We start from the raw sequence: 26600 nt of genomic DNA on the forward strand, positions 1-26600 counted from the left end.
GTACTTACGAGTGATTCTTTTGCTTGTGGGAAGGGTGCATCTGCTTCAAGGATGTGGGTTGATAAACAATCATAGAGCTCCAAGACTACTACTTGAAGCTTCCAAGTAGGATGGATTCTCCTTTTGCCTACTGAAGATCTTTATTTTGAACAGCAGAAAAAAAAGTCTCTGAACTTAAATCTTGTGGAGCTCTGCCATACCCAGAGACCTCAGTAATGTCCCCCCTGAAAGCCATACCCCTACAGGCAAGATCAAGTATGTAGGATGAAGTTCAGAAGGTGGTTTCTACTTCAGATGCTGGCTTTTAACTTGGTGTGTGTTACTCCTCAAATGGTAGTTGTGGTACCTGTGTTCCTCATGATTTCAGGCTGAAGCAGTGGCTTGCTTTCTGGGGTTGAGTCGCCAAGCTGCTGTTTTCCCCTCTTGCCCTTCTTAAAGCAAGTATCTGGGCTTTCTTGCTCCGCCAGAGTTAAAACTTATGTCCCCCTTCCTGAGGTAGATGGTGTCAGTGTTAAGTTGCAGGATTGTATTTAATCATCTCCCTCGCATCCAGACTGGAAGTTTTCCCAAGAATATGGAAACGCTGCTTAAAGCAGCTTAGAGACACCCTGGATGCTTCAGACAATTGTGCTGGCTGGAGATGCTTTTCCTGCAGCAACTCCATGTAGGAAGCCTACCAGCTCTGGCTGTGAGCACTTTACAAAGCAGATATTTAAACATTAAGACAACACTGTGACAGCAGCTGAGTTCCCATGCAGTGACGGTTAAATAAAACTCCTTTCCTACATACCTGGAATAAGTGACCACTGGACCCTCTGACAAGTGACTGCTTCATAAAAGTCACTCTGCTTTATTAGAAAAGTTACAGTAGAAATGTAAAAAACCAAAGTTACTACAAAAATCTATGTACAAGTTCTGCAGGACTGCAGAGCATTTCCCTCTGAGGCTGCTAGGGCTGAGCAAGCCCCACAGCAGAGGTTTCCAAATTGTAAACAAGTTTTTTAGTGTTAGAGGCCAGGATGGAAGGTATCTCCCACTTCCCAGTGTTTAAGCTGCAGAGGGTGCAGGAGGGAAGGTGTGCAGTCAGCACTGTCTGGACTGGCAGCAACATGGAGAATGCAGGCTGGTGGTCTATACCTTATGTGTTCCTTTATGATGAGAAGTCAGGTCTTTTTCTTCCTCAGGCCTCTGAAATGTAACAGGTTTGTAGCCAGGCTGGCTTGAGGGGCAGGAAGGCTCTTAAGCTCACGCCAGCAACATCTGCTCCTCCCTGCCCTGTGCCAGGTAAGCGTTAGGCCTGTGTCTAGAGTGGGTTCTTCCTCACATCTATTATTGCTGGGTGGTAAGGCACTGGGGTCATGTTCAGGCTGGCTCTGCGCAGCTCCCGGCGGGGCTTGGAGGCAGGAGCGAGGCTCCATAGCGGGTGCACCTCGTGGGGCTGCCCCGCTCGCATCGAGTGCTCGGCATCCCTCTGCCGAAGGTCCCCAGGGCTGTCGTTGGGCAGGGAGGAACGCCTCCATGTTGATGGCAGAGGGGCATGCACCAGGTCCCTGCTGTCGTCCCTAACCCGATGGCTTTCTTCAGCAACAGCCAGAGGCACGGGCTGTTCCCCAAGGCTGGATTCCTCGCAGGTCCCGAGCGCAGGGGGAACTCTGTCCCCAGCCCCGTGAAGGCTTCTCTCCATCCCTCCTGGGAAAGATTGGGGGTACAGTGAGATGAGTATCAGGATCTCTACGTCCTCATCAAAATTACTGCCTGTAGAGCACTTGCTCAAGGACAACATCCACCTACGCCCGCACTGCTCCTGACTCTGCTCCAAGCTCTCGCTCCCAGGGAAAGGAATTTAAACTCCCTCCCTTTTAACTTGGTAGGAACAGCAAAGCCCCAGCCTGGGTTTCCCCTCACCTTTGGTCTGTCCAGGATGGAGGTTCATGTTACTCAGCCTCTGGTTCAGCTCCTGGTTTGCCCACATATAACGGCTCAGCTCCTTTTCCAGCACCTGAATCCTTGCCTCATACTGCAGCTTGCTGCTGGCCAGCCCCTCATCCATGTGCTCTACAAGGAAAAACAAGGCCATTTCAAGCTGTGAGCCCTACGAAAGACAAAAGCCATGCCACTGCTGCCCGTTTCAGGAGCTGGGGGGGTTACCGCGGCTCTGCTGGAGCAGTAACTGCATGTTTTGCTCGTGCTCCTTCTGCTGCAGGGTGAGCTGGCGGTCCATCTCCAGGCGCTGGCGCTCCACAGCTGCCTCCAGCCAGTACACCAGCTGCTGCTGCTCCTCCAGCTGCATCTCCAGCTCTGAGAAGGCAATGTGCTGCCTGTGCTGATCCTCTCGCAGTGTCACCACCTGGCCAGGGCCCAAGAGCAAGAAACATCTCAGCTCCCTTCAGAGCTTGGAAGCTTTCCTGCACCACTAAGCCTGAGGAAGTTTTTTGGTACAGCGTATGAAGGTTAGTAGTCCTGGGACGTCACAGCTGCCTCACACAGGGAACAGCAACGTGTGGCTGCACTGATGTGGCAGAGCCACCACAGGGATCCAAGCCTCCTATGACTAGTTCAGCCTCTCTCCCAGGTGTTGGGACAGGTGGGGATCATGGTGCTGTGGCTTTGTGGCCTGACCTTACAGGGCAAAAGTACAATAGGAGGCAGGCAGAAAGCTTGAAACTGAGGAAAACAAAGAGTTTGGCTGGGTACTACAGCTCCTACCAGCACAGAGGGCAGTTGTCTCCCACCTTGTCAAAGTACTTGCAGAGCAGAGCTCGGGTCTCGGAGGAGGAGAGGTAGCTGAGCTTGGCCATGAGGTTCATCTCACACTGGGACAGCAGGCTGGCCGAGGCCCGCAGGACTCGTTGCCTGCACGTGATGGACTCATTCTTGTACTCGATGGCTGCATCCAGAGCCTCGATTGCCTCATCCAGCTGGAACAAGATCCGTTCTTCCTGCCAGGGCAGAGCTGCAGTTACTAGGGGACAAAGGGTTTGCTCTGTCTCACCCTGCCCTAACTTCCCTTCTCATCTCAATAGTGCTGGCAAGAAGTTGGGATGTGCACAGTTTGGGGACATGGGGGAGCATCTGCTAACCAGCCCATGCTCAGGTCTTTACTTCTCTCTTACTACCTCATGCTCTTGCAAGCAGAGCCGCCCAGCCCAAGAAGAGGTACCTCTGGGGACAGCAGGGTGCCCTGACGCAGCTTGTTGTCGAGCTCCAACCTCTGTTTGAGCAGCTGGTCCTTCTCCTGGCGCAGGTTGTTGATCTCCTGGCGGATCTGCTGCTGGTCGTGGGCACTGCCATGACGCAGCTGGCCGTTCTTCTCAGTCAGCTCCTTTTCCAGGTGTTCCAGGCGGCTGGACACGCGCACTATGTCATCTGTTAGGGCCTGCAGCAGAAGATGCTCAAGGGGATCCGCTCTAAAGGCAAGTCAGGCCCTCAGCCCCTTTCTACTCCCTCCATAGGTCAAGTGACCCCACACGCACACATAAGCCAAGGCCTATCAAACCAACTAGCTCAGAGGCACAGCACAAGCAGGCTCTTCTGTAGAGGCAGATTTCCTACCCGCTTCCCAACACCACCTCATCCTGGCCTGCAGCCCTCTGCCAGACCCAGGATGGCACCCAGGTCTTCCAGCCTCCCACCTCTGCTGGAAATCAAGCAAGGGGTTGAGGTGTCACACTCTTGTCCCACCTGGCTGGAGCGCAGTCGTTTGCTCTCCAGGCCGTTCTTCTCCTGCAGCAGGGCTTCCTTTTTGGCCACGATAGCTTCCCGCTTGCTCAGCTCATCTTCCAGCTCATCCAGGGCCCGGCGCTGCTCAAGAACTTTATCCATCTCCATGTCCAGCCACTTCTTCTGTTCCTCAATTTTCTGACGGAAGGAGAGGCAAAGGGCACGTGTGTGCACGCGTGCGTGCAGACAGCAGCAGCAGCAATGCCCAGGACTGCTAGACTAAAGAGCAGTGGGGCTGAGATTAGAGCGAGAGTCTTGATCCCATCTCTGCTAACCCCTATAGCCCAGACTTCACTGGTTTTATCCTTCCAGCTCCTCCAAGAGGCAGAGCTAAGCTAAATCCCCAGCTGCCAAGGAGTCCCTGGGGGCCACATCTCCCACCACCCTTCTGCTAACAGACAAGATTTCACAGCTTCTTTACCAATGCTAGTATTTAGAAGAGATCCTGGTCCTGGGGGTAAGACAAGATTTAAGTCCTCTGCTACTAGATGCAAGTGACATTATGGACTGTCCTCCTCAAAGGCAGGATGGGCTATGTCCCCCGTCTCAAGCTGAGGTCCCTGCTTCCAGATCTCCCGTCAGCCTGTGGTCTGCCAAGCAGTCCCCTTCAAACAGGAGACAGGAGGCAGGCTCGCTCTGCCTGTACCTGCTGCTGCTCCAGGCTGATCACGGAGCCGTTGCTGCCACTTCCGCCGCTTCCTCTGGAAAGCTGCGATTTCCTCTGTTTTGATGCGCAGGATTTTCTGGTGCTGCTCGTGCTTCAGTTCCAGTTCCTGCATGGGAAAGAGCAGCCATGAGCGTTGAGGGGGTGGAAGCTGTTTGCCCTACGGCCAGGGGCTGAGGGACAGGTTATGTTCTCTCCTAGCTCCTTGAATACTCTTAAAAAAAATCCTCTCGCCATCTCCATGCTCTCCAAGACAACCACAGACCCAGCCAGAGCTACCCTGGCCTGCCCAGCAGCTTACAGAGCCAACCCATCGTCATCCTCGCAAATACTGCAGCAGCACAGCTGCTCCTGCCCATTCCTACCTTGACTTGGTGCTGCCGCTTATTCACCTCCGTCTCCAGCCGCCGTTTCTGCTCGCTCTCCTCCCGCAGCCGGCGCTGCAGCCGGCCCTGCTGCCGCCGCATCAGCTGAATGTTCCTCTCCAGCTCCTGCACTCGCTTCTCGCTCTGGGCCGAAAGCGACACCAGCCTCTCTGTCGCCTGCTTCTTCTTGCACAGAACCTGCCGGAAGGCGAAAGCTGCCCTCGGGCTCGGCGTCTCCCCTGCGCGCTTTGCAGAGATGCCCCCAACTCTGCCCCTGCCCACCTCCCCGGGTGGGCAGAGCCCTTCCCACTCACCCGTGCCTTGTTCTGCGCGGCCCGCCACGCGTGTGCGGTACTCCTGCAGCTTGCACTTCTCCCCGGGGTCCCACAGCTCTTTGCCCTCCAGCTCCTGGAGCTGCTTCTGGCTGTCAGTCAGCTCTGCCCGCACCTGCTCTGCCTCCTGCTCCAGCTCGCTGATCTTCTGGCAGTACTGCCTGTTCAGCGCCTGGGCATCCTTGCCTGCAACACAACCCCCCTCCGCCATGACCTCCAGGCCCCCTTCCCTCGCAGCCAGGATCCTGCTGAGGGACAGACCTTTCCTCTCTCTCCCCAAGTATTTTTGGCTACAGAGACTGAATGCTCCCTTTCCCTCAGCTACTCCAGGGAAGGGAGAAACCAATGGGAAGGGTCTCAGTCAGCCGGAGGGACGGAGAAACAGGGCTCTGCTGCCTGCAGGAGAAGGGACCGAGCATAAGCAACGCAGGGAGGGAAGGTGAGGATGGGAGTAGAGACCAAGCATCACGACTGGGAGGAGATCTCATGGGGAATGAGTGCATATTTCCACCAGCAGCTCTGCACCTGTCTTAACAAGCTCCGTGATCAGCTCCTCCTTCATGCGGATGTTGATCGCCAGCTCTCGGATCTTCTGCTGTGCTTGTGCCAGCCTCCACTCGGAGTCCTTCCCTGGCAGGCGCTCCCACGGACTGAGCAGCGGCTCCCGCCTCCGACAGACCTCTGCAACATGGATTCTCAGGTAAGGAAGGTGTCCCATCTTAGCAGCCGGCTGACAGAAGGACAATCCGATCTCAGATCTATAGCCAAGATCTGGCACAGCATTGCCCAGAGTCACCCGAAGCTTCCACCGAAACACCCAGCTGTTGCCAGATCCCAGCAGTTCAAGTTTCTCCTTAACAAAAGCAGCTAGACTGTCATCTGCTCCATTTTTGTCCTCTGGGCTCATCCAGGTGGGACATCAAGAGCACCCAAAGAAGCACTGCCAGCCTGAGGAGGACTGTCCAACAACTTACGGTTGCCACTTGCCTTTTGATAGCTCCAGCTGCTCCTCCTGAATCGAGTGGGCATTGCCTCCGCTCAGCTCCTCGCTCAACTTGCAAATCTCTTTCTTGCTCCAGCTTTGGATCCCGTTTCTAGAAGGAGCAGCAAATTAATCAGTTGGGTCTGGGCACTGCTAGAACTGTTCCCAGTAAGGACCCTCACTTATCCACAGGCTTCAGAGGGAGTTAGAAACAGTAGCTGTGGTCAGGAAAGATGGTAATTAGCTCCCCAATGAGCAGGCAGCTGTCTCAGCAGAATCACTGACCTCAGTGGCAGCATTTGCTTCTACATCCTACGTGAGATGTGGGACTGCCAGGTCACGCCACTGCCAGGGCACTGCACAGTGCTGAGACAGCTTCAACTCACCGGCGCTGGGACAGGGACCGTTTCTGTTCCCACTGCTCCTCCTCCTCTCCCGAGGACAGCTCTGATGGCTTCTCCAAGTCCTGGCTGAGCTCCCTCCTCAGCACCACATCTTTGACCTCTGGGTTGCCGGTTGGGCACTGTGCGTGGTTCAGGTGCCAGCCTGCCAGGTCCTCCTCCTGGAAGGAGGGGTTGCTGTCGAGCTTCTGGGGCAGAGAATTGGAAAGAGAGGAAACATGCTGCATGAGAGCCAGTGCTAGAAAAAGCAGCTCTCAGCTGGGCATCGCTGCTACACACAAAGAAAAGCAACGAAATGGAGTTGAGCCTATTTTCAGGAGAACTGGTGTGTTGCTAGACCCCGCTGCCTGCCCTCCTGCCTTCTGCTGCTCAGACGCTGAACAAATCTGGAACCTGCCTGTAACATCAAAGTAAAAGCCTCAGTTTTAAAGCTGGGCTGTTTTTGCCGGAGTTGTGAAACTCTTTGGATGTGAACACTGACTGCAGTCCTCTGGACTATTCCTCTCACAAGGTTCACGTTCAACAGAAGGAAAAAAGCAGTTCCTACAGTGGAGGGCACCCAAGTGAAAAGGCAGCAGCTCCTCAACGGCACAGACTTATGCCCTCACCTTCCTGCAAAGGGCTCTTCCACTCTGCTCGGTGGGAAGGAGCCCCGAGGGAACCTCGCTGAGGCCATGGGACAGTGCAGCATCCAGTGGGGCCGTGTGAGGTCTCTGGCTGGCAGTCACCAGGTGAAGGTTTTCCAGCAGTCCTGGCACACACAGGTTTGGCATTGCCATCTCCAAGCGCACGTGCAGCTCTGAGATCTTATCCTGCTGCTCTTGCAGTTTGTCGCTCTAGGAAGCAACGAGAAAAATGTGGTTATGTACACGTGGATCCCAGACCTGCTGCAGAGGAACCCAAAAACTGGGCTGTGCTCTCCTGGGGAGGACGGGGAGGAGTGGGGCCAGTCCCTGTAAAGAAAGCACAGCCCAGAAATACCTGCAGCTTATACTGCTCCATGGCATCCTCCAGGGCAGCCAGGAAATCACGGTTCTCCTCCTCCAGGCGCTCCACTTGCCTCTGCAGTTTGGCCACCTGCTCATCTTTGATGGACTCACACCTCTTCTCGGTGTTCACCTGCCCCCCAAAATATAAGACAGGCGGCATCAGCATCCACCTTTGTCCTTCCCTTCCCATGCTGGACTCTGCACAGGCACAGCAGCTTTGTGGACCCTGGTTTTTCCTGCGAAATAAATCTCTCGGCTGCAGATGAATCCAACTTCTCCCTGCGTGCTGGGAGGACCACGTCTTTCTGCCTCCCTACAGTCTCTTGGCCAGGTTGCTGCTTCTCCTCTCCCTCTCCTGACCCTTCCACCATGCCATGCTGAGGCTGCTGCCTTCAGTGGCCATCGGATGAACCCAACCTCAGAGCTGCAACACCCCAACCATTACCTGGGCTTTTGCCAGCTTTGAGCCTTGTGCCTCAGGGCTCTGGTCTTCCGCAGAGGTGCTCTCGATGCCGCTATCCAGCCCGGCCGACGTCAGCTCACTCCTCTCGCTCTCCACCGCGCACAACCACTCCTTAACCCGCAAGATCTGCTCCACCGTCAGGTTACTGTCCTCCTGCAGCTCCATCAGCAGCCGGTACGCGGCATCAGTGCAGGTCCGGTAATGTGCGCACTCCGCCAGCAGCCGAGCCGTGGGGTCTGGCATGCATCGTTTGGTGGTGGCCGAGCGGTTGATGATACGAGTCTCAGAGCGGTGCCGCTGTTCCAGCGCCTTCTGCAGGTTCTTTATCTGCAGATGAAGCTCTTCGACATGCTCCGTCTCCTTGCGGCAGTTCACCACAGCCTTGTTCTGGATGTTTTGAGCCCGGCTGGCGTAGTTCAGCGTGTTGAGGCTCTCATCAAAGTCGGAGGAGGATGGGCTGACACAGGCTATCATCACAGTCTGGGCGTTCCCCCCCAGAGAGTCTTTCAGGATCCTAGGGAAGAGCACAGTGATTAAAATAGCTGAAATACAAATAATGGAGGAACCAGAAGGTTTCCAACCCTTTTCAGAGGTTAAGCCCAAGGAAAATGATATCCTTGCTCTGTGGCTGGTTCGGCACTAGTGAAGTGAGCAGAATCATTAAGGAGAGGAATAACAGTTTGCACTGTGGCGAGGTTCCATCTGAGTAATTCCTGAGGCTGGGAGCTCCCTGACTTGGTGATCACTGATAGGCACGTGCTGCACGGGAACCTGTTGGAGATTGCAAAGACCACCCGCTCGAACTAAAAACTAACTGCAGACCATCAAACAAACCTACTGGAAGCATTTTTTATTCACTGCCAGGCAGGAAGGGCAGGATAACCCATGGTGACACCCCATCTCAGCTTCAGCAGCATGACTTATGCAAGCCTCGTCTTCTGCAGCACTGCAATGAGCTAGTCCGTCATTTCGATCCTGGCCTCATTGCTCCTGAAGCCTCCCTACATGAAAACCATAGAGGGTACACCTGTGTATTGGGTCTGAATGAGACGGAGTTAATACTCCCCATAGCAGCCCTCATAGCACTGTGCTCTGCATCAGTAGCTAGAAAGGTGTTGATAACACACCAGTGTTTTGGCTACTGCTGAGCAGTGCTGGCACAGCATCAAGGCTGTCTTTCCAACATTTTTGCCCCCCCCTCAATGGCAGGCTGGGGCAGGGCAAGATCTCGGGAGGGGACATAACCAGGACAGCTGACCTAAACTAACCAAACAGATATTCCATACCATATGACGTCAGCTCAGATATAAAAGCTAAGTAAAGGGAGACGGAGGGGGGGCATTTTTGTCTTCCGGAGCAACCACTACACGTACTGAAGCCCTGCTTCCCAGGAAGTGGCTAGACATCGCCTGCTGATGGGAAGTAGAGAATAATATCATTTGTTTTTCTTTGCTTTCGCGCGTGACCTTTGCTTTCACTTTATTAAACTGTCCTTATCTTGACCCACAAGCCTTTTGTTGTATTTTCTCCCCCCTGTCCAGCTGAGAAGGGGGAGTGATAGAGTGGCTTTGGTGGGCACCTGGCATCCAGCCAGGGTCAACCCACTACAACCTGTAAACTGCTGTGAGGCACAGCGGGTCAGCTGGCCCCATACCATCAAGCAGTCAGTCTGAGAGCCCTGGTGTGAGAGCAGAAGGGACAACTGGCCCTGCAAGCTCCTCTTGGCTAGCCTGGGGACTCTGCCACCAAACCTGGCAGGCTGGGCATGGGAAAGGCAGGGAAAAGCATCACATCCCTCCTGCTGGGCCATGAGCCCGTGAGATGTGGGGGTCCTGGCCCCAGCTGTACCTGGTAATTTTGGAGTCCCTGTAGGGGATGTGGCTGCTCTTCCTCCGAGGGTCTCCCAAGGCACTGATGACGTTGCCCAAGGCCAGGAGACCACTGTTGATCTGGATACTCTCCTTCAGCCTCTCCCCCGTGTTTCCCGTCTTCACAATTCGCTCTGAGCCTGCCAGGTCCACAAAGTGAAACTTGGAAACCAGGACCTGGCCCGAGGCAGGGACAGAGGGGAGGTGGTGGTGCAGGGGGAGGCGGCCAGCCCCACGCCGCTGTTCCATGGTCACCGTGAAGATGGTGTGCGAGCGGCTCGACTGCCTGTTGACGTGGGTAGCTCCCGTGTGCTTGGCTGTGTTCCCCATCTCCAGCAGGCTCAGCACCTCGTCCAGCCCTTCCACTTCTGACTCCTTCACACCGCAGAGCACTACAACGGCAAACGGAGCTGTGGCTGGGAGGAATGGGCTGCCCGAGGATGCAGCTTCTCTGCACAGCCTGGTGCCATCGCCCTGCCCGTACTGTACCATGCACAGATCGCCTTTCTACACTGAACAGGACTAAGCACAGCAATCTGCTGCAGGAGAGGGACGGAGGGATGGAGGGAGAAGACCTGGCTCTGCCTTCAGGGATAGATAACCCAACCCTGGCCTCGGGCACGGGGAGAAAAGGGAGCCCACGCGCAGCCACACATACCAATGTTCCCCTTGTCATCCTCCCGGATCTGGATGTCTTTGCTGGCTGTATCCACCTGCAGCAAGTCCCGAAACTCCTCCTTGTACACCTCCAGGTAGGACACTCGGACCGTGTAGTCGATCAGGTCATTCTCATCGATGAGCCTGAAGGTCTCAGCCATGGCTCGCGGGATGATGCCCTGCTCATCTTCATTGATGGAAGCTGGCAGAGAGATACACGTGGTCACGGGGAGCAGCGAATGCCCGGGGAGCCCATGCTGGCCAGGGACAGAGCTGCAGGCAGGAGCCTGCCTGCAGCACACGTCAGCTGGAAAGAAGCAGCCTCACAACCCTCCCACAGCTCAGCCCTCGCAGCCCACATTAAACATCCCTCTGAGTGTTTCTAAGCCACAGGACCTTGGGGCAAATCCTATCCTACGGCTGTGCTGGATACCAGCCATGCTGTTCGTTTCCAGTCCTTCCTCAAGAAGGAAAAGGCACGTTAGCGTTTCAGGAGGTAGCAAACACCATGCCTGCAGCTACAGCATGCTGTCCTTTGAAGCCAGCACAACTCCACAACTTTTCCCAGCTCCAAGAAGGTTTTTTTGTGCTTGCAGCCTGCTTGTATCTGGTCACAGCACCCTGCTGTCTGAATTTTAAATGATTTTGCTTTTGTCTCCAACAGCTGTGTAAAAGGGCAATCCCCAAATCTGGTGCAATGATAGCCTGAAATGGGAAACTGAAAATAGAGGTAGATTGAAAATACGGAAACAATTTAGTGTTTACAGACTATGCAATTAACTAAAGCTGACTGAAACATTTACAGTATGTCTTCTGCAAGATATCGTAATACCGTTAAACCAGCACTTATAGGAAGGAAAAGCTTCCTCTTTCCCTGTCTCCATCACATAAACAAACTAACAGGATTAACCCCTGCAAACCTCCCTCTCCTTAGGGCTTATTTCAGGACAAGGCTGACAGATTCAAGCCAGCTGAAGGCAGCGGTGCCCTCGGAAGATCACCACCACCACCTCCAGACCAGACGCAGTCCTCTCGCTCGTCCTGCAGCGGTCTAGGAGAAAACCTCCACGCTGCGATCTCAAAGAAGGTGTTGCCCGCGGCGGGGGGGTGGTTACAGCAGCGTGGGTGGTGGTGGGGAAAGGCTGTTGGGGTGGGCAGTTTGGGAACGGGTGGTGGGCGGGTTGGTGGGCTTGGGCCGGGGGGGGGGCCGGCAGCGTCGAGCGGGAGGGCGGGCTGGAAGGATCGGTTGGGACGGCGACGTCGGCAGCGACGGGGCCGGTGATGTCGGCGGGTCCGGGCGGAGAGGGCGAAGCTGACGGGATGGGGGGGGGGGCGGCAGCACCGGCGAGGCTGGCGGCTGCGGAGGGGCGGCCGGGCCGGTGGCTCGGCTTGGGACGGAGGGAGGCGGCGACGCGGCGCTGCCGGGGAGAGCGGAGGAGGGTGGAGACGCCGGCGGGACCGCGGTGCCGCCGGCCACGCCGCGACTCACCGACGCTGGCCTCCCCGATGGTGTAGGTCTTGCCGGAGCCGGTCTGCCCGTAGGCGAAGACGGTGGCGTTGAAGCCGCGGAAGAAGGCCCGCAGCAGCGGCTGGACGCAGGTCCGGTAGACGGCCGCCTGCCCCGCCGCCTCGGGCAGCACGGCGGCGAAGCGAAAGCGGCGGCGGCGGCCCAGCGCCACCTCGCCGGTGGCGGCGTCGCCCCGCAGGCAGGGCCGGTGCCCCCGCAGCGCCTCCCGGGGCAGCAGCGGCCGCACCCGCACCGCCACCCGCACCGCCGCGCCCTCCGCCGCCATGGCGGGGCCGCCCCGGGCAGCGCGAAGAGCCCGGCCCGGCCCGGCCCGGCCCGGCCCGGCGCGCCGCGATGGCGTCAGCCGGCTCCGCCCGGCGCCGCGGAGGGGGAGCGGCCAGCGCGGCCCCGCCGCCCCCGGCCTCGGGCTCGGGCTCGGGCTCGGGCTGGGGGCTCCCGAGACGCTCCTTCGCTCGTGAGATGCTCCCTCACTCGTGAGACAACGCTCCGTCACTTGTGGAACAACGCTGCACCGCTTGTGAGATGCTCCATCACTCACAAGAGACTCCGTCTCTCGTGATGCTCCACCACTCGTGAGATGCTCCACCACTCGTGAGACAACGCTCCATCGCTTGTGAAACAACGCTGCACCACCCGTGAGATGCTCCATCGCTCACAAGAGACCCCGTCTCTCGTGATGCTCCATCACTCGTGAGACACGCTACCACTCGTGAGATGCTCCCTCACTCGTGAGACAACGCTCGTCACTCGCGAGATGCTCCCTCACTTGTCAGACTGCTCCATCACTTGTGAGATGCTCCACCACTTGTGAAACAACGCCACACCACTTGTGAGACACTCCACCACTTGTGAAACAACACGCCATCACTCGTGAGACAACGCTGCACCACTCATGAGATGCTCCACCACTCGCGAGATGCTCCATCACTTGGGAGACAATGCTCCATCACTCACGAGACGCTCCACCGTTCCTCACAGGCATTCCCACGATCACTGTGGGGAAGGGACAAGGGGCTACGTGGCCCTGCCAAGGGACGACGTGCTTGAGGTGCAGGCGTGGGCAGCCTCCTGGGATGCAGTTTGTGGAGCAGCTGGTGCAAACAGCTGGTGCTTCCCAGCCGCCTGCCGTGCTGGGAGCTGGCAGGGCCAGCTCCGGGCACTGACAGACATTCGGGACAATCTGAGCGATAACAAAGTTTTTCATCTGGCCTCCTGCAGCTCCCTCTGCACCGCCCCTGCGGCTGTGGGGAGGGGTATGGCCCTCGTGGGTCCCCTGGGTGCCGTGGGAAGCGCTGGCTCCTCGGCTGTGCGGAGAGGAGTCGCACACGCCGCTGGGACCGCTGGCGAGGCATGGCCGTGCTCGGCATGGGGCTCCGGCTCCCGCTGCGCCGGAGCGCCAGCTTCACCCCTGACCACCCTGCCCTCATGGAGATGCCTGGCCCCACTGCCCTGAAGATGGAAGCAAATGTCCTCATTATGGGAGCGGACAATGTGGGGAAATCAGGTAAGAACCGACCGTGAGCTGGGAGCAGGGGTTTCCCAGGCAGGGAGACCCATTTCTCTCCCACAAAAAGGGTTGAAAACTGCAGCAGCATTTGGAGAACATGCTGCAGAGAGTAGCCCCACAGAGCAAGGCGGTGAGATGGGGCTGAGCTTTTGGGTGCGGCCGTGATTCGAGGTGGGGAAGCCAAGCACAACCCTGTAGGCAGTGGGCAAGCAAAGGTGGAAGGTATTTTCTGCTGAGCTGCAGTTTGCTGATGCTGCAGTTCATGCTGTGCCTCTGCTCTGCTCACAGACCTGCTGGTGGCTGGGAGAGAACCAGAGGTCGTTCCTGCTAGTGGGAGTTTACAGGGGGATGGTGCCTGACTGCTGGGTTGAAAAAGAAAAATCCTTCAGGTTTAGGGTTATGATGATGATTCTTATCCTTCCCTCTGCAGCTCTTACTGTGCGTTTCCTGACCCGGCGCTTTATTGGGGAGTACGGAGACATGGGTGAGTGCCAAGCCAGGGCCAGGCCAGTTCCCGTTAGGGACTGGGGTCAGGAGGCGAGCCTGCTTCTGCCTGCAGGATTTCATTGCTTCCCATCCTCTTCTGCCTTTCTCCAGAGCCTTTGCCTGCTCCTGGGGGGCTTGATAGTTGTATTTGTTCAGTGACCCATCTCTTTGCTCCAGAACTGCTTCTCTGGGGTGCAAAAGGTCCTGGGTGGCAGCTGGTGGCACTGGTGTGCCCAGACTGAATGCTGGGGTGGAGGCAGGCTGGGGCAGTCACAGCTGTGAAGGCCACCATGCTCCATGTGGTTGTTGCTGTACAAAAAGAGCCCCCGGACCTTGCCTTGTGGAGCATGGTCTCCCAGGGTGCACGTGACAGGCTTGTCCCCAGGAGGAGAAGACCTGGGTTGAGGGAGCTATCTCTTGGGTCCATGAAGATGATGATTTTTTTTGTTTTGGCAGAATTCATCTACAGCCACAACCTGACTGTGGATGGCCGAGAGATTCTCTTCCACATCTGGGACGTCCCCAGTTCCCAGGTGAGAGGGCTCCACTCCTGTCACCCGTTTTCACCCCAGGGACAAAAAAAATTCTACTAAAAGTTACCTCTGGGGAGCCACAGGCTGGGAGCTCCAGCTGAGTAAAGCTCTAGCATCAGATGGTTTGTAGGTGACCAAACCCTTCTTGCCTGCAGAGCACAGGGCAGCAGCATTGCTGGCAGGGTAGCAATAGTCACCGTAGCCCATGGTCCTCTGGCTGAGGACATTAGAGCTGAAGCACCAATATTACCAGCCCAGACTGAGCACAGGACTGTGCTAATGAAGTGGAAGTGCCGCTCTGAGGTCCCCACGCTGTTATCACCTACAGCCTGCAGTGCTTGGCAGCTGGGTGATAAAGTGAGGACAGTGATGCTGAAGCCCGAATCGTGTCCCCTTGGTGAGGTCTGCCAGGAGCTGCTCTGCCTTCCTCAGTACGCTTCTTTCTCTCTGTGCTCTTTTGCTGCTCACTAGCCATCCCTGTCCCAACAGGCTCAGGATTGCTGCACCCTGTGCTAGCAGGCAGGCGTGGAGGGAGGGAACAGATAAAAAAAACCCCTTCCTTTTCTCTTTCCCCAGGAGCAGGCAGAGGAGGGCTCCTCAGAGGAGAAGCGAATCCAGTGGGCAGACAGCTTTGTCCTGGTCTACAGCATCTGCGACCGTGCCAGCTTCAACATCCTGCCCCTCAAGATCCAGTTCATCAAGGCAGCCAAGGAGGGGCAGAGCCAGGAGAAGGTGCCCATCGTCATTGTGGGCAACAAACGGGACCTGCACCACCAACGGGTGGTGTCCAGCGAGGAGGGCCGGCTCCTGGCCCTCTCTTTAGACTGTGGTTTCTACGAGGTCTCTGCAGCCGAGGCTTATCACGGGGCCCTCATGGTCTTCCATGGACTGGCCGAGCGCATCCCTGACACCAAACTGGCACTGAAAAAGGGTACGGGGATCCGTGGCATCGTCAAGACCATGTCGGCCGTGTTTGCCCGTAAGCGAACAGACTCTCTCTGAGCTACGGCATGGGTGTTGCTTCTCTCTGTGCTGCCCGGCTGGACCAAGCCTCCTCCCTGGGTGCCCATGGACATGGCATGTGTGTTTCCATAACTATGGTGGGTGGGTTCCTTGTTGTCCTCCTAATGTCGGGGTCTGGGTGTCCTGCCATACACAGCCAGTGCAGCCAAGGACTGTAGTGCCTTCCTCTTCGGCCCCATGATGGGGCAGAGGCTCTACTCTTCGCTGTACCAGCTTTTCAGGTGCCTCCTGCTTTCTCCTTCCATCCTCCAACACTGGAAACCACCAGGTGTTTTTGCCACAGCTCCAGGCAGCGTAATGCCCAGCTCCTTTGGCAGGAGCTGCCAGGGCTCTCAGTGAGCAGGGAGGACACGCCGCTTCTGCACGGCTGCCCGGCTCCCTGTCCCCCCGCTCCTACCCTGGGATCCTTATTCCTGTTTCACGCTCATCAGGGTGCTCTCCGGTAACACCGGAGCACCCATGAGCTGGCAAGGTGGGGGTTTCTCCGCCGGGGAGCCACCGGCAGTTCCCACATGTGCATCACGGTGTCAGAGTGTCCCAGAGCCTGTGGCACCAGCTGACCCCAGAGGACCTTGGTGAGGGCTGACGCCTCCCATCCCACCCGCCTTGCTTTTGAACTGTCCTGCTCATGTCCTCTCTCCCACAGCCTTTCAGCGATCGCAGCCATTTCCCTTGTGCGAGCACTGTACTGGCTGTGCCTGGGAAAAACCAGACGCGTGGCTCGTTCCCAGGATGGGGATCGCACCATGCGCCTTCCCAAGCCACTCCTTCTGTAAGGCTGCCTGTCCCTGGGGAGGAAAGGAGGTGGGGAAAGGGGCTGCTGGGCTCATCGCTGAACCCTTCTGCTGCTGGGAGGTTTTTCCCTGCCTTTCCCCAAACCCTTCCCCTCGTGCGCCTGGGAAAGCGGTGTGTTGGAAGAGGGTTTGTGTGTGTGGTACAGACACGGATTTCTCTGCTGTGTTCTTCTGGAAATGCAATAAATCATCTTTGGCAGGAAGCCCCCTGCTCCTCGGGGCTGTGAATTTGTACTCAGGGCATGGGAAGAGACACGTACTGTGCTGGGCTTGAGCACCCACCGTCCCTGTGGCAGCGACCCGAGGATGAGTTTCCCGGTCCCTCGGCCCTTGGTTGGGTGTCTTTCCCCACTCTGCTCCCTCGTTTTGGTGGCTCGCTCCCATAAGGCAGCCGAGCAGACATGGTGAGTGGCAGGTTGGGAAGGTTTATTACTGCAGCGGATACAACAAGGTGTTGCGGGAAGCCAGGCGGTCCTGCGGGAGAGAGAGGCTCCAGGAGCTCCACCTGTTCTCACCAGTCTTCTTCCTGACCCCACCATCCATCCCACCATCAGCTGGGGTGGCTGCCCAGGGCTTTCAACTCATGAGTCCTGCTGCTTGGTGGGGACTTTCAGCTCCTCCATGGAGGAGCAATCTGTGGCCAGGGATGGGCCCTGTAAGGGGGGATGGAGCGTAGGAAGGATGGGGAACCGGGGTTGCTACGGTGATGTTTGATGGCTTTGCTGTCCAACCTGCTCTGTGCACTGTTCTCAATGTGTAGCCCATCTAAATCCACGCTATCTGCTCAACAGGGACCAGGGTGGCCCAGTGCCAGGCCTGGCTGGACCCTTTTTCTCTTTTCTGGTCTCACCTTTGTTTCCGTGTCTCCTTTACCTCTCTGGTCCCCTCTGGTCCCACCTCCCCCTACCTTCTCCTTCCACCAGCAGGGCTTTTGGCTGCCTTTATTCCCCCATCCTGGCCCTGATGCACTCCAGAAGAAGACATCTCATGGCACGTCTACCACTTTGAGCTCCTGTCCTGGTACAGGGGTGCGTGCAGGCAGCTGACGGGGGCCCGGGCAAAGCGTGCTGTGGGGGGATTAGAGGGGGGCTGGGATGCGCTCATCCTCCCCACCAGCTCAGTCCTTCTTGAAGGCAGGACTGTAGAGGTTGGTGTAGTAAGCCCGGCTGTACATGGCCTCAGGGCTGAAGCGGTAGGAGCCCTCGCTCACCCGCCTGTTGTAGGGGGCGAAGGCGGATTTCCGTGGGAGGGGGCACTCGGGCTCAAAGGCAGGGCTGCGGTAGAGGTTGTGCCGCAGGAAGAGGGGGTCCTCGAGCCCCAGGAAGGAGAGGGGGTGATGGCCACGGTACAGCCGCCAGTCGCCCCTCAGCTGGGATTTCTCCTCAGCGGAGGGGGCGGCGGGCTTGGCATCCTCCTCCTTCTGCTCCTTCTCCGGGCTGGGCTTGCTGCCCGCAGCTGCCTCCTCTTCCTTCACTGACTGCCTGCGGAGCTGAGAGATGGGGTGAGCACCTGGCCAGGCTGTACCCACCCGCCAGCCCTGCTCTCCCTGTGCTACACAGCCCCCCCCAAAACTGGGGGAACCTCAGGACAAGCCAATTTGCCCCCAGAGAGGTCCCCAGCAGAGGGGAGTGGGTGGCTGTAGCCCCTGGGCAGCTTGCGGTGGAGAGATGGTCCCAGGGGAGCAGCAGAGTGGGGGAAAGGAGAGGGGGCACGGTCTCAGCCTGAACTTTCACCTTCCCAGGAACTCATGGTCGCACCCTGGCTTGGGCATGAACTGTGTGAAGGTGCCACTGCTGGCTGACCTGCTGGCTCTATGGGGGGGACTCGCTGTCACGGCTTGGGGGGATGCTCAGGAGGAGGATGGGACTGAGGTGTCCTGACAGCACCCATCTCACCCCTCTAGTACCCCCTGGCACTGCCCGGAGCTATGGGGTGCTCATGGGAGGAGGTTGGGCAAAATGGGGTTTGCTGGAGATGGACGGGACCCGGCTGGGGACAAACTCACCGGCACGTAGCTGTACAGGGTGCCCAGCAGATGCTTGGGGGCACTGACGAGGGTCCCCCCGAGAGCATCCACCGTCTCCATGGCCTTGGATAGCCTGCGGGGGGTGAAGAGGATCAACCCCTCCGCCGCATCCCAGGCCACGGCCGGGACCTTCTTCACGCTGGAGATGCCGGAGGCGCAGGCAGTTTGCAGGTTGTGAGCCATGCTGCCAACCAGCCCAGGGTCATCCCCTGCCTGCAGAGAGAAACCAGCTCAGCTGCTGGCCCCCGCCCCACCAGACCGGACAGGGGTGGCCCTGGGCTCCCCATCCCCTCCGCAGCTTAAAGCCCGAGTGCTTCGGCTCGCTGCTTTGCAAAAGCCACTGCAGCCCTTTGCAGCAGGGTTGCTCCCTGTCCCCCCCCCCCCCGACTCCCCCCACTCCCAGGCCCCTGGGGACCCTCTGCCCCAGGCTGCTCTTCCGCTGCAGGCAGAGGTGAAGGGCAGTGACCCCGACCTGCCGCTTCCCGTCCCCACGTCCCAGCGGAGCCATTCCCAGCCCCGCCAACTCACACCACCCCTGGCTGCTGGGACCATGGCGGGGGATTTTTCGGGGGTGTTCAGGGGCTTGCTAGGGAGCTTGGTGCTGACACCCCACAGCAGCAAAGAGGTCTTGAATGTACAAGCCAGGGTGACTCTGCTAGGCGCAGAGGCTGCCCCCAGCCCCCAGCTTTGGGGAGTCGGGGAAGGGGGCTGCTGGGGCTGCCCCCTTGCCAACCCCTCTCACCTCCTCCAAGCTGCAGTTCAGGGTTCAGCAGAGATGGGGGCCTTGTTCCCAAGGGTGTTGGGGGGAACATCCCCCATGCTGGCATGGTCCATGGGCAGAAGGATGCTTTGGAGTACCCCCGGCTTGCTGGCCCCCTTTTCTCCATACCTCCTTGGTGTGGTTGTTGTCTTTCTTCCCCGCCTTCTCCTGTTTCTGCTCTGGTACCTTGCTCTGCCGCCGGCTCAACCAGCCGGCCGCGGTGCTCTGCCCATCACTGTGGACCCGTGGTGCTTCGGGTACGCTCGGCTTGGCCAGGTTGCCCTGGAAAAGGAGCAAAAAGCCACCACTCGCAGGGACCTGGCAGGTCCCATTCACCCCATCCTGCTTAGCCTGAGGATTTCACGGGGGGCCCTGGGGTGTGTAAGGAGCAGAGGGTTTCATTTATGCACGTGGGAAGAAATCCTGAGGGCAGCAGGGAGCTCCGGGATTTTGGCACTGGTCAGGGAAGGGATTCCCACCGCAGTGCTGGGTAGGAGAGGAGAGGTGCCTCCTTCTTCCCATCTTCTCTGGGCCTCTGCAGGGGCTTTTTGCTTTAGGAAGGATGTTATGGCAAGACCATAAATTAACAATATATATTGGGAGCCGGCTAAAAATAACTTGTCCCACTAATAGGGTACAAGGTTGTGTGTGAACATGCCATGGGAACCACTGGCCCTGGCTCATCCTGCTGAGCGGGGGAAACAGCAGCACCCACAACTCTGCTCTTGGATGTGCTCCTAGGAGCCTGAAATGTCTCATCCGAAAGCAGAATCAGCCCAAAAGATGGTATGGGGGAGCAGGAACCTGGCAGGTGGGTTTTGGCACTCACCAGGATGGGGATCCAGGTGGCCAGCTCCTGCCCTTTGGCTTTGGCACGCTGGAGGCTTTGGGTGGTTTGCTGGTAAGCGCGGTGGGAGACAGTACCAACCAAGGCGCCGATCCGGCCCAGGGTACTGGGAGCACTGGGAGTGCTGGGCTGCTGCTGGGAGACCTTTGCTACTGACTCACGTGTCTCTTTGGGCTTCTGATCTGAAGGCAGAAGAGCACAGGCAGAAGAGCAGCAGGGGGTTTATGTCTGGTGGGACAACCCTCCCAGGTAGCCCTACACCAAAATCTAGGAGCTTCCTCCTGCCACGTGCACCCCATGAGTGAGGTGCCACCCGCGTACAGGCAGCCCATGTCAGACAGCCTCAGAGGGGATTTGGGCATTGGGACTACCTGCTTCTTCGTCCTCCTCTGGCAGCAGGTACTCCATCAGCTTCTCCAGCCCTCCCAGGGCTGTGTCGACCCCCGCGGCTGCCATCTGGCTCACCGAGTTCCTCCTCGTGTACCTTGCCGTCGTTTCCACCGTGCTCTTGGTGGCCTCATAGCCCTCTGCTGCCAGCTCTATGATCTTATCCACGGAGTTGCCAATGGTGCTTTTGGCACTTTGGAGGGGGGAGGAGATGGTGCCCTTCAGTTCAGATGCAAGCTGTGGGCGGAGAGATGGAGAACAGCCCTGCCGGTGTGCTTGGGGTGGCATGGGACAGTCAGCAGGACCATGGGGACCCCAACCATGGCCATGCCAGTAGACAGCCCCGAGAGGGGCATAACAGATCTCTCCAGCCTGGGCTGGAGGTAGCTCGCAAGGATGGGACACAGGATGCTGTTGACCTATATTAGGGAGCACCCCAACCCCCGCCTGGGCTGCAGGAGCCCCTGAAGGAGCCCTTGCTTGGAGGTGCTGCCTTGTTTCCCGCCTCAGCAGCCCATCACCATCCAGAAACAAGACCAGAGGAGACATGCTGTGGGCTCTGCAGAGGGGCTGGGGGGTCCCAGACTGTCCTGCCTGTGACTTACCTTGTCGACAGGGTACTGGAGGGCAGGGATCTTCTCCTCCAGGTGGTCCAAGCCCCGGCATGCCAGGTCGTTAGCCACAGCAACTGCCTTGGGCAAAAGCATGGGGTGGGTTGGTAAGAAAAGCTCACGGGCTGTGCTAGGCACCTGCTAGTGCCAGCGCTGACCCACCAAGAGAGGCTCTGGTGGGCTCCCCCCGCCGTGTCCCCCCTGGTGGATGGACTCACACTGAGGCTCCAGCCTGCGCACCATGGGCTGCACGCTCCACATGGCCAAGGCGCTGGCACCCTGCACGCCCCGCTCGTAGACCTCGCACACCGAGGCCATGAGCGGGTGGGCCTCCTTGGTGCTGGCGTAGGTGCGCTGGAGGCTTTCGCAGGTCGAGCTCACCACTGGCAGCTGCAGGACCCTCTGCAGCGCGTTCTCCTGTGTATGCAGACAGGCATCGGTTAGCCAACAGCCCTTCCCCGAGGAACGCCCCATCGTCCACGCACTGGTGGCATTTGGTGTGTTGCAGTGACCACAGAGGACCTCAGCTCACGCTGGAGGAGGAGGGCATTTCTCGAGCCCCATTGAGGGTCTCCCAGCTACGTTTCATACGGCACAGCCGTGGACAAGCAGGCTGGCTGCTGCTGCTGAAGGAGCAGGGACACCACAGGCAGTGTTGGAGAGGTGACGGTCCCCACTCCCCCCATCTCCCAAGCCCGACTGTCCAAGTGCTCCCGCTGGCTTTCCACCCTGCTCTGCTGCTTCTTCCACCTGACCCAGCCCTTGCTCCTGTCCTTGGGCCAGCAAAGACCAGTGCCTTTGTGGCACCTCTGTCCTGTCTGTCTTGTCACCACTATGACAAGTAAGGGATACGGACCTCAAAAAGGAGAAGGGGAGAGGAAAGGAACAGGTCTGTCCCTGAGGGTGCACAGGGCTTTGGTAGGAGCCATTGCTCTAAGAAGAGGGCACCAGAGCTCTCCAAGGCAGCAAGGCACTATGTCCCCACACCCTGCTAGCACGGGAGACGTGGGATGCCAGTATAAACCAGCACAGCTGACACCTGTGTGTGCTGCCAGTGCCAGAGCACAGCTGGAGGTAGGTCCCTCAAAGCTGGGTGAGCAGGATAAACCTGCAGCTTCAACCCTCTGGTCCTGCTCTCGCCCGGTGCCCACCTGGCGAGGTGAGACAACTGAGAGACATTGCAGCCCCAAGGGAGGACCGAGGTGAACGTTGGCTCATCACAGCAGCCATGAGGCAAGAGCTCTCTGGGTTGCCCGGGACAGAGCAGAAGAAGCAGCTGAGCTTTCCCCTGATCACCAGTGGGCGAGAGGCCACGTTTGGCTTCATGTCCCACTTGTGACCACGACTGGGCTGTGAATCTGCATATTTGAGAAAACCTGTATTTTTTGGTGCTATATTATGCTAATTTTGGCTTGACACAGAGCAAGTCCTCCCACAAATCCCACAGTTCAGCAATCCCGGGGGCTCTAGCTGTTCAGAGCAGTGCTGCAACCACAGCAGCATGATTGCTGGCGCTTTGGGGTCCACAGTGGGGACACAGGTGAAGGACAGGCACTGCCGGGAGGCATCACCGAGAGCTCCCATCAGCTCAGGGTTAACTTTCTTGATTCTGAACTACTTAATTTCAAGCAAGTGAAGGCTTTTATCCTTTCCCTTTGATGATGCTCTATATTGTTGCAAGTAAAGATCCATATAAAGATAAGAGGGGGACACATGAGACCACATGAGATGTGACTCATACTCATCCAGCAGAGCCAGTACATGCTACGTGGCGCCCTTGGCACACCTCTGCCCTCCCCTCTCTCCCTCTTCCCGCACCCACCTTGGCACTTCCATTCTGCAGAGTCTGATTCTTCTTCACTGTCATCGTGACACATCCACCTGCAAAGCAAAGTTGGGAGCCGCAGACCCCGCTGCGAAGGCAGGGCTGGCCTCGGGCTCCCCCCACTCACTCCTGCGCTCCCCCCTGAGCACGGTGGTGCTGGGAGCTGGGCTGAGACACACACCTCCCCTGGGTACAGTGGATGCGGCATTGCCTAATGCTTGACTTTTCACCAGTTAAGCTGTAAGACTAATGACTCCATACAGCCCTCCCCCGCTAGTGTGTCTTAACACCCAAAGATGCAAAAAATTAGTTGAGAGGCATCTAGTTTGGAGGAGCTACAGTACAAAGCAGGATAAAAAGCACTGGCAGAGCTGTAAAGCAAACTCAGAGCAACCAGGATGCTCATAGATGTGGATGAAGGCCAGGCTGAGAGATGCGGGCTGAGAAGGGGTAAGAAGGCAGGACAGGAGCAGAGAGAGGAGCTGCAGGTAGGGATGCAGCGAGCTGCCCAGCTGCAGTCAGCATCCCCCTCCCGGACACCTGCAGGCAGCTCTGCCACTCACAGTGCCAGCGCCTGTCCCTGCACAGCCCCAGCTCGATGCGGGGGGCAAAAACACTGCGAAACACCGGTCTCCACTGCTCCTGGCTGGGTGACACCCGAAAGCACCACTCCAGCTCTTAGACCCAGCACAGACTCCCTTTTCTTAGCAGCAGATGAAATTCAGGAGATTCAGGGAGAGCGGGTGATCCTTGCTCTCACCCCCCCCAGTCCCGCTGAAGCTGTCCCTGGAGCGCCCGGTGGGGACCGGCTACTCACCAAGGGGCAGCCCGTCCCCGGCAGAGCAGGAGCAGAGAGTGGTGGCTGCACCGTCCTTTCACCCAGGTCCTCTGAGAGTGATGCACCGTGCCCCGGCCACTACCACCACGAGGCCCCACCTCCCAATTGCACGGGTTTGGGAGCTGGCGGGTTGTGGTGGAAACTGGCCAAAGAGCTCCCTGAAGCCACCGTAATTTGGAACAGATGACGGCAGAAAATCCCCTTTGTCGTCTTCTCTGCAAAGCCCAGAAGCTGTGGCACAGCTGGGATGCACCAGAGTTTAATGCCTCTCCACCAAGAGAAGATGAAAAGAAGCTGCCCTTGGACCTCACCACCTCAAAAGCAACAGATCATGAGCAGCCAGGGAGAAGGGGAAGAGTCAGGCAGGGTTTCCTAAGAGATTAAAACCTTCCTGTATTTCTGTAGCCCATTATGCCCTGTGGTGGACCAGGATCCTATCCTGTTGGGAAACGCAACACAGACCAAGAACAGTTTCTCCCCAGGAGAGTTTACTAAGTTTACAATAGTTTAGAATTTACAATGAGCAGAAGGCAGGCATGGGGGACATGTCCTGCATAAAACAATCTGGTTTGGCCAGGTCTGCAATTTCTAAGAGAATTCATGGAGGGTATTGGCGAGGAGGCTTTTAGCTGAGTGTCACGGTAGACACTGCATTAGGAAAGCTCTAGGCATTTGGAGTGGACAGAAATGGAAGAAAAAATCAGGTTGGAAGTGATCTCTGGAGGTCACCTCATCCAACTCTTGCTCAAAGCAGGGCTACCCTTGAAGCTAGATCAGGCTGCTCAAGGTCTCGTCCAGTCTTGAAAATCTCCAAGATTAAGATCTCCATCTCTCTGGGGCCCAGCTCCTGTGCTAAACATACTCGTGGTAAACTGTTTTTTCCTTATATCCAGCTGGAATTTTCTCTGTTGCAATTTGTGCCTGCCATCTCTTATCATTGCTCTGTTCATCTCTGAGCAAAGTTTGTGCTCCAGTCTGCGCTGGTACGGCATGTGATCCATGCCCCTAAATGTCTTTCTTACCCTCTCAGTGATCTTCTGCTGGACTCTACTCAAGATCTTTCCTGTGCTGCTGGGGCCAAAACCTTTCCCCAAATGTGGCTTCACAAGTGCTTCATAGAGAGGAACAACTGCTCCCCTTGACCTGCTGGCAACACCCTCACTACTGCTGCTCTTTTGTGGCCAGCCTGCCTCACTGCGTGGGAGGTACTCTGCTGACTCACACCATAATTAACAAATCTGTTTGCAGTATTGACTGAAAAGAAAGAAGACACCACCTGTATGGAGCTACGATAGGTTTTGGTTATTGACTATGGAGATCAAGGATGAGCTACACAGATGAGACAAGGACAACATGGTGGAAAGAGGACAAATGCTGGAGAACAAAGCAACATCCAAGGGAATCAGTCCAGATGAGTGATCCAGGCAGCCTGCTGACACAAGGCTGCTGTGTGTCCTGGACCACCCGGCATAAGGCAGGGAGACCCTTGGCGTGTGACTCGGCATCAGGGGAGGCCCAAGCAGCAGAGCCAAGTCCTTGAACATGCGCAGCTGCCTGGCACCCCTGTGCAGGACAAGGAGGTGTGCACCCAACACGGCTCCACGGCTCCCTGCTCCTGGCTGTGCTGCTCATACATGGGGGTGGGAGACTTCCCAGGGACGTGGGAAAGCCACGCATGGGAGGAAAATACCCCCTTTTCTCCCAAAGAACCTGGAGTTCGCTTCCAGCCTGGGCCTCTGCAAAACTCGCAGACCTGCCTTGCTAGCTGGGTACGGAGGCATATGAATGTCCTGGGCTGTCTCCAGCTCGGTGGTGGGGTGAGTCACTGCTCTCCAGACAGCGGGACAAAGGGCAGCAGCAGCCTGCTCAAAAGTTTGCTCTCTTGGCACTGAGACTTTTTCCAGCCCTGCTGGCCTTGCTAAAAGCGCAGGGGCCATGCCAACCTTCTCTCTGCCTTGGCCGGAGTTGGGATCAACAGACAACGCAGCCTTTGCCCTACTAAAGCCTTCGCTCATCCCCTCCCCTTCCTCCGGGGCAGAGGCTGTGCCAGCCCCGGGCTCTGCAGTGCAAAGGTACCACCGCCTCCCCCCCCCCACCGCACCGCACCGCACCACACCAGAAATACTTTCTGTGTTTCTGCAGGCAACGTTTAGAGCTCACCGGATCAGCTGGGTGCAGGGAAGCAGTTTTACACCCTTGCCTCCACAGTCTGCTCCATGCCCATTAATATACCATGGTGAGGGGATGAGCCAGATCCCCAAAGACCTGCAAGGCATCTTTACATTTAGGTCTGGGAGGGGGCTGAAGAGGTAACTAATTCATTTTTATGCCCTATGGCAGGATCAGCACCCCCTAAACCACTGCTTGCAGATGTCTGTCCAGTTTCTTTTTAAGGACTGCTTTCCTGGGCAATCCATTTAGTCTTTTATTTTACAGTTCAAAAAAAAAGTGATTTAATTCTCCTTTGCTGCAATATAAATGTATTACCTCCTGGATGGATTCAGAGACCAATTGATTGCCTTCCTCTTGGCAGACAACCTTTTAGATGCTTCAAGACTTCCCACACCCTCCCCCAGTCACCTTTCCTCTACAGAACCAGTTCATTTGGTCCCTCCCTGGAGATGCTGGTTTTCAGACCTTTGATCGTTCTTGCCATTTACCTGGGAATCCCAAATGGCTCACACATTTCTTGAAATATGCTAAGCATGGTATTAACATTAGGAAGGCCTTGTCTGTAAGTAAAATAGAAGATGACTTTGCACATCTCACACAGACCACTCACCTGTTAAGTTTCCATTACGAAATGTGTGTGAGACCAGTAATTCAAAAGGAAACTTGTGCTAAAATGTTGCTGAATGCAATGCTTTATACATTGTTCAGGAACTGACATTTTGGAGCTTCCAAGTTCGAAAGGCTCTTACTGCAGGGGATAGGAGCTAACAGTAAGCTCGGTTTTAATGGTTGTCCCGGCTCCATGCCTCCCCATCTCAGCTG

At 57.0% G+C, this 26600-nt stretch overlaps 3 protein-coding genes across 4 annotated transcripts; 1 reads left to right on the forward strand and 2 right to left on the reverse strand.

Annotated features, from left to right (window-relative positions):
* Positions 1-823: 823 nt before the first annotated feature.
* Positions 824-12264, reverse strand: KIF7 (kinesin family member 7). Its single transcript, XM_052807592.1, is given in 20 exon segments — positions 824-1689; positions 1906-2055; positions 2149-2347; positions 2733-2939; positions 3161-3376; positions 3682-3858; positions 4367-4408; positions 4410-4493; positions 4750-4947; positions 5064-5084; positions 5086-5267; positions 5607-5762; positions 6069-6175; positions 6450-6649; positions 7073-7300; positions 7446-7583; positions 7899-8430; positions 9765-10176; positions 10443-10643; positions 11931-12264. Coding segments are annotated over 20 exon segments (4140 nt in total). The 5' UTR covers positions 12235-12264; the 3' UTR covers positions 824-1303.
* Positions 12265-12427: 163 nt separating this feature from the next.
* Positions 12428-16540, forward strand: LOC128151328 (ras-related and estrogen-regulated growth inhibitor-like protein). The gene is given in 6 exon segments (XM_052808666.1): positions 12428-13284; positions 13286-13333; positions 13335-13473; positions 13907-13960; positions 14419-14495; positions 15072-16540. Coding segments are annotated over 6 exon segments (1167 nt in total). The 5' UTR covers positions 12428-12861; the 3' UTR covers positions 15498-16540.
* Positions 16541-16717: 177 nt separating this feature from the next.
* On the reverse strand, positions 16718-23791 carry PLIN1 (perilipin 1). Of its 2 annotated transcripts, none has more exons than XM_052808667.1 (9): positions 23586-23791; positions 22766-22824; positions 21162-21360; positions 20938-21020; positions 20317-20569; positions 19928-20127; positions 19228-19380; positions 18318-18551; positions 16718-17801 (listed from the first exon to the last, which is right to left on the reverse strand). In XM_052808667.1, exons 2-9 carry the CDS (start codon positions 22808-22810, stop codon positions 17430-17432), a joined length of 1539 nt encoding a protein of 512 aa, XP_052664627.1. In that variant the 5' UTR covers positions 22811-22824; positions 23586-23791; the 3' UTR covers positions 16718-17429. The 2 variants fall into 2 exon arrangements, with proteins under 2 accessions (XP_052664627.1, XP_052664628.1); XM_052808668.1 differs by having other exon boundaries at positions 22766-22856.
* Positions 23792-26600: the final 2809 nt, after the last annotated feature.

Source organism: Harpia harpyja, chromosome 14 (genome assembly GCF_026419915.1).
Source record: "Harpia harpyja isolate bHarHar1 chromosome 14, bHarHar1 primary haplotype, whole genome shotgun sequence".
In the NCBI taxonomy this organism is placed as follows: domain Eukaryota; kingdom Metazoa; phylum Chordata; class Aves; order Accipitriformes; family Accipitridae; genus Harpia; species Harpia harpyja.

Excerpts from the sequence above, each read along its gene's own strand:
- PLIN1 (XM_052808667.1), bottom strand. The coding sequence starts at position 22,810 with ATGACAGTGAAGAAGAATCAGACTCTGCAGAATGGAAGTGCCAAG. Across the intron at positions 21,361-22,765 it reads TGCAGAATGGAAGTGCCAAG|GAGAACGCGCTGCAGAGGGT; the intron begins GTGGGTGCGGGA and ends CTGCATACACAG. Across the intron at positions 21,021-21,161 it reads GCGCAGGCTGGAGCCTCAGT|TTGCTGTGGCTAACGACCTG; the intron begins GTGAGTCCATCC and ends TGCCCAAGGCAG.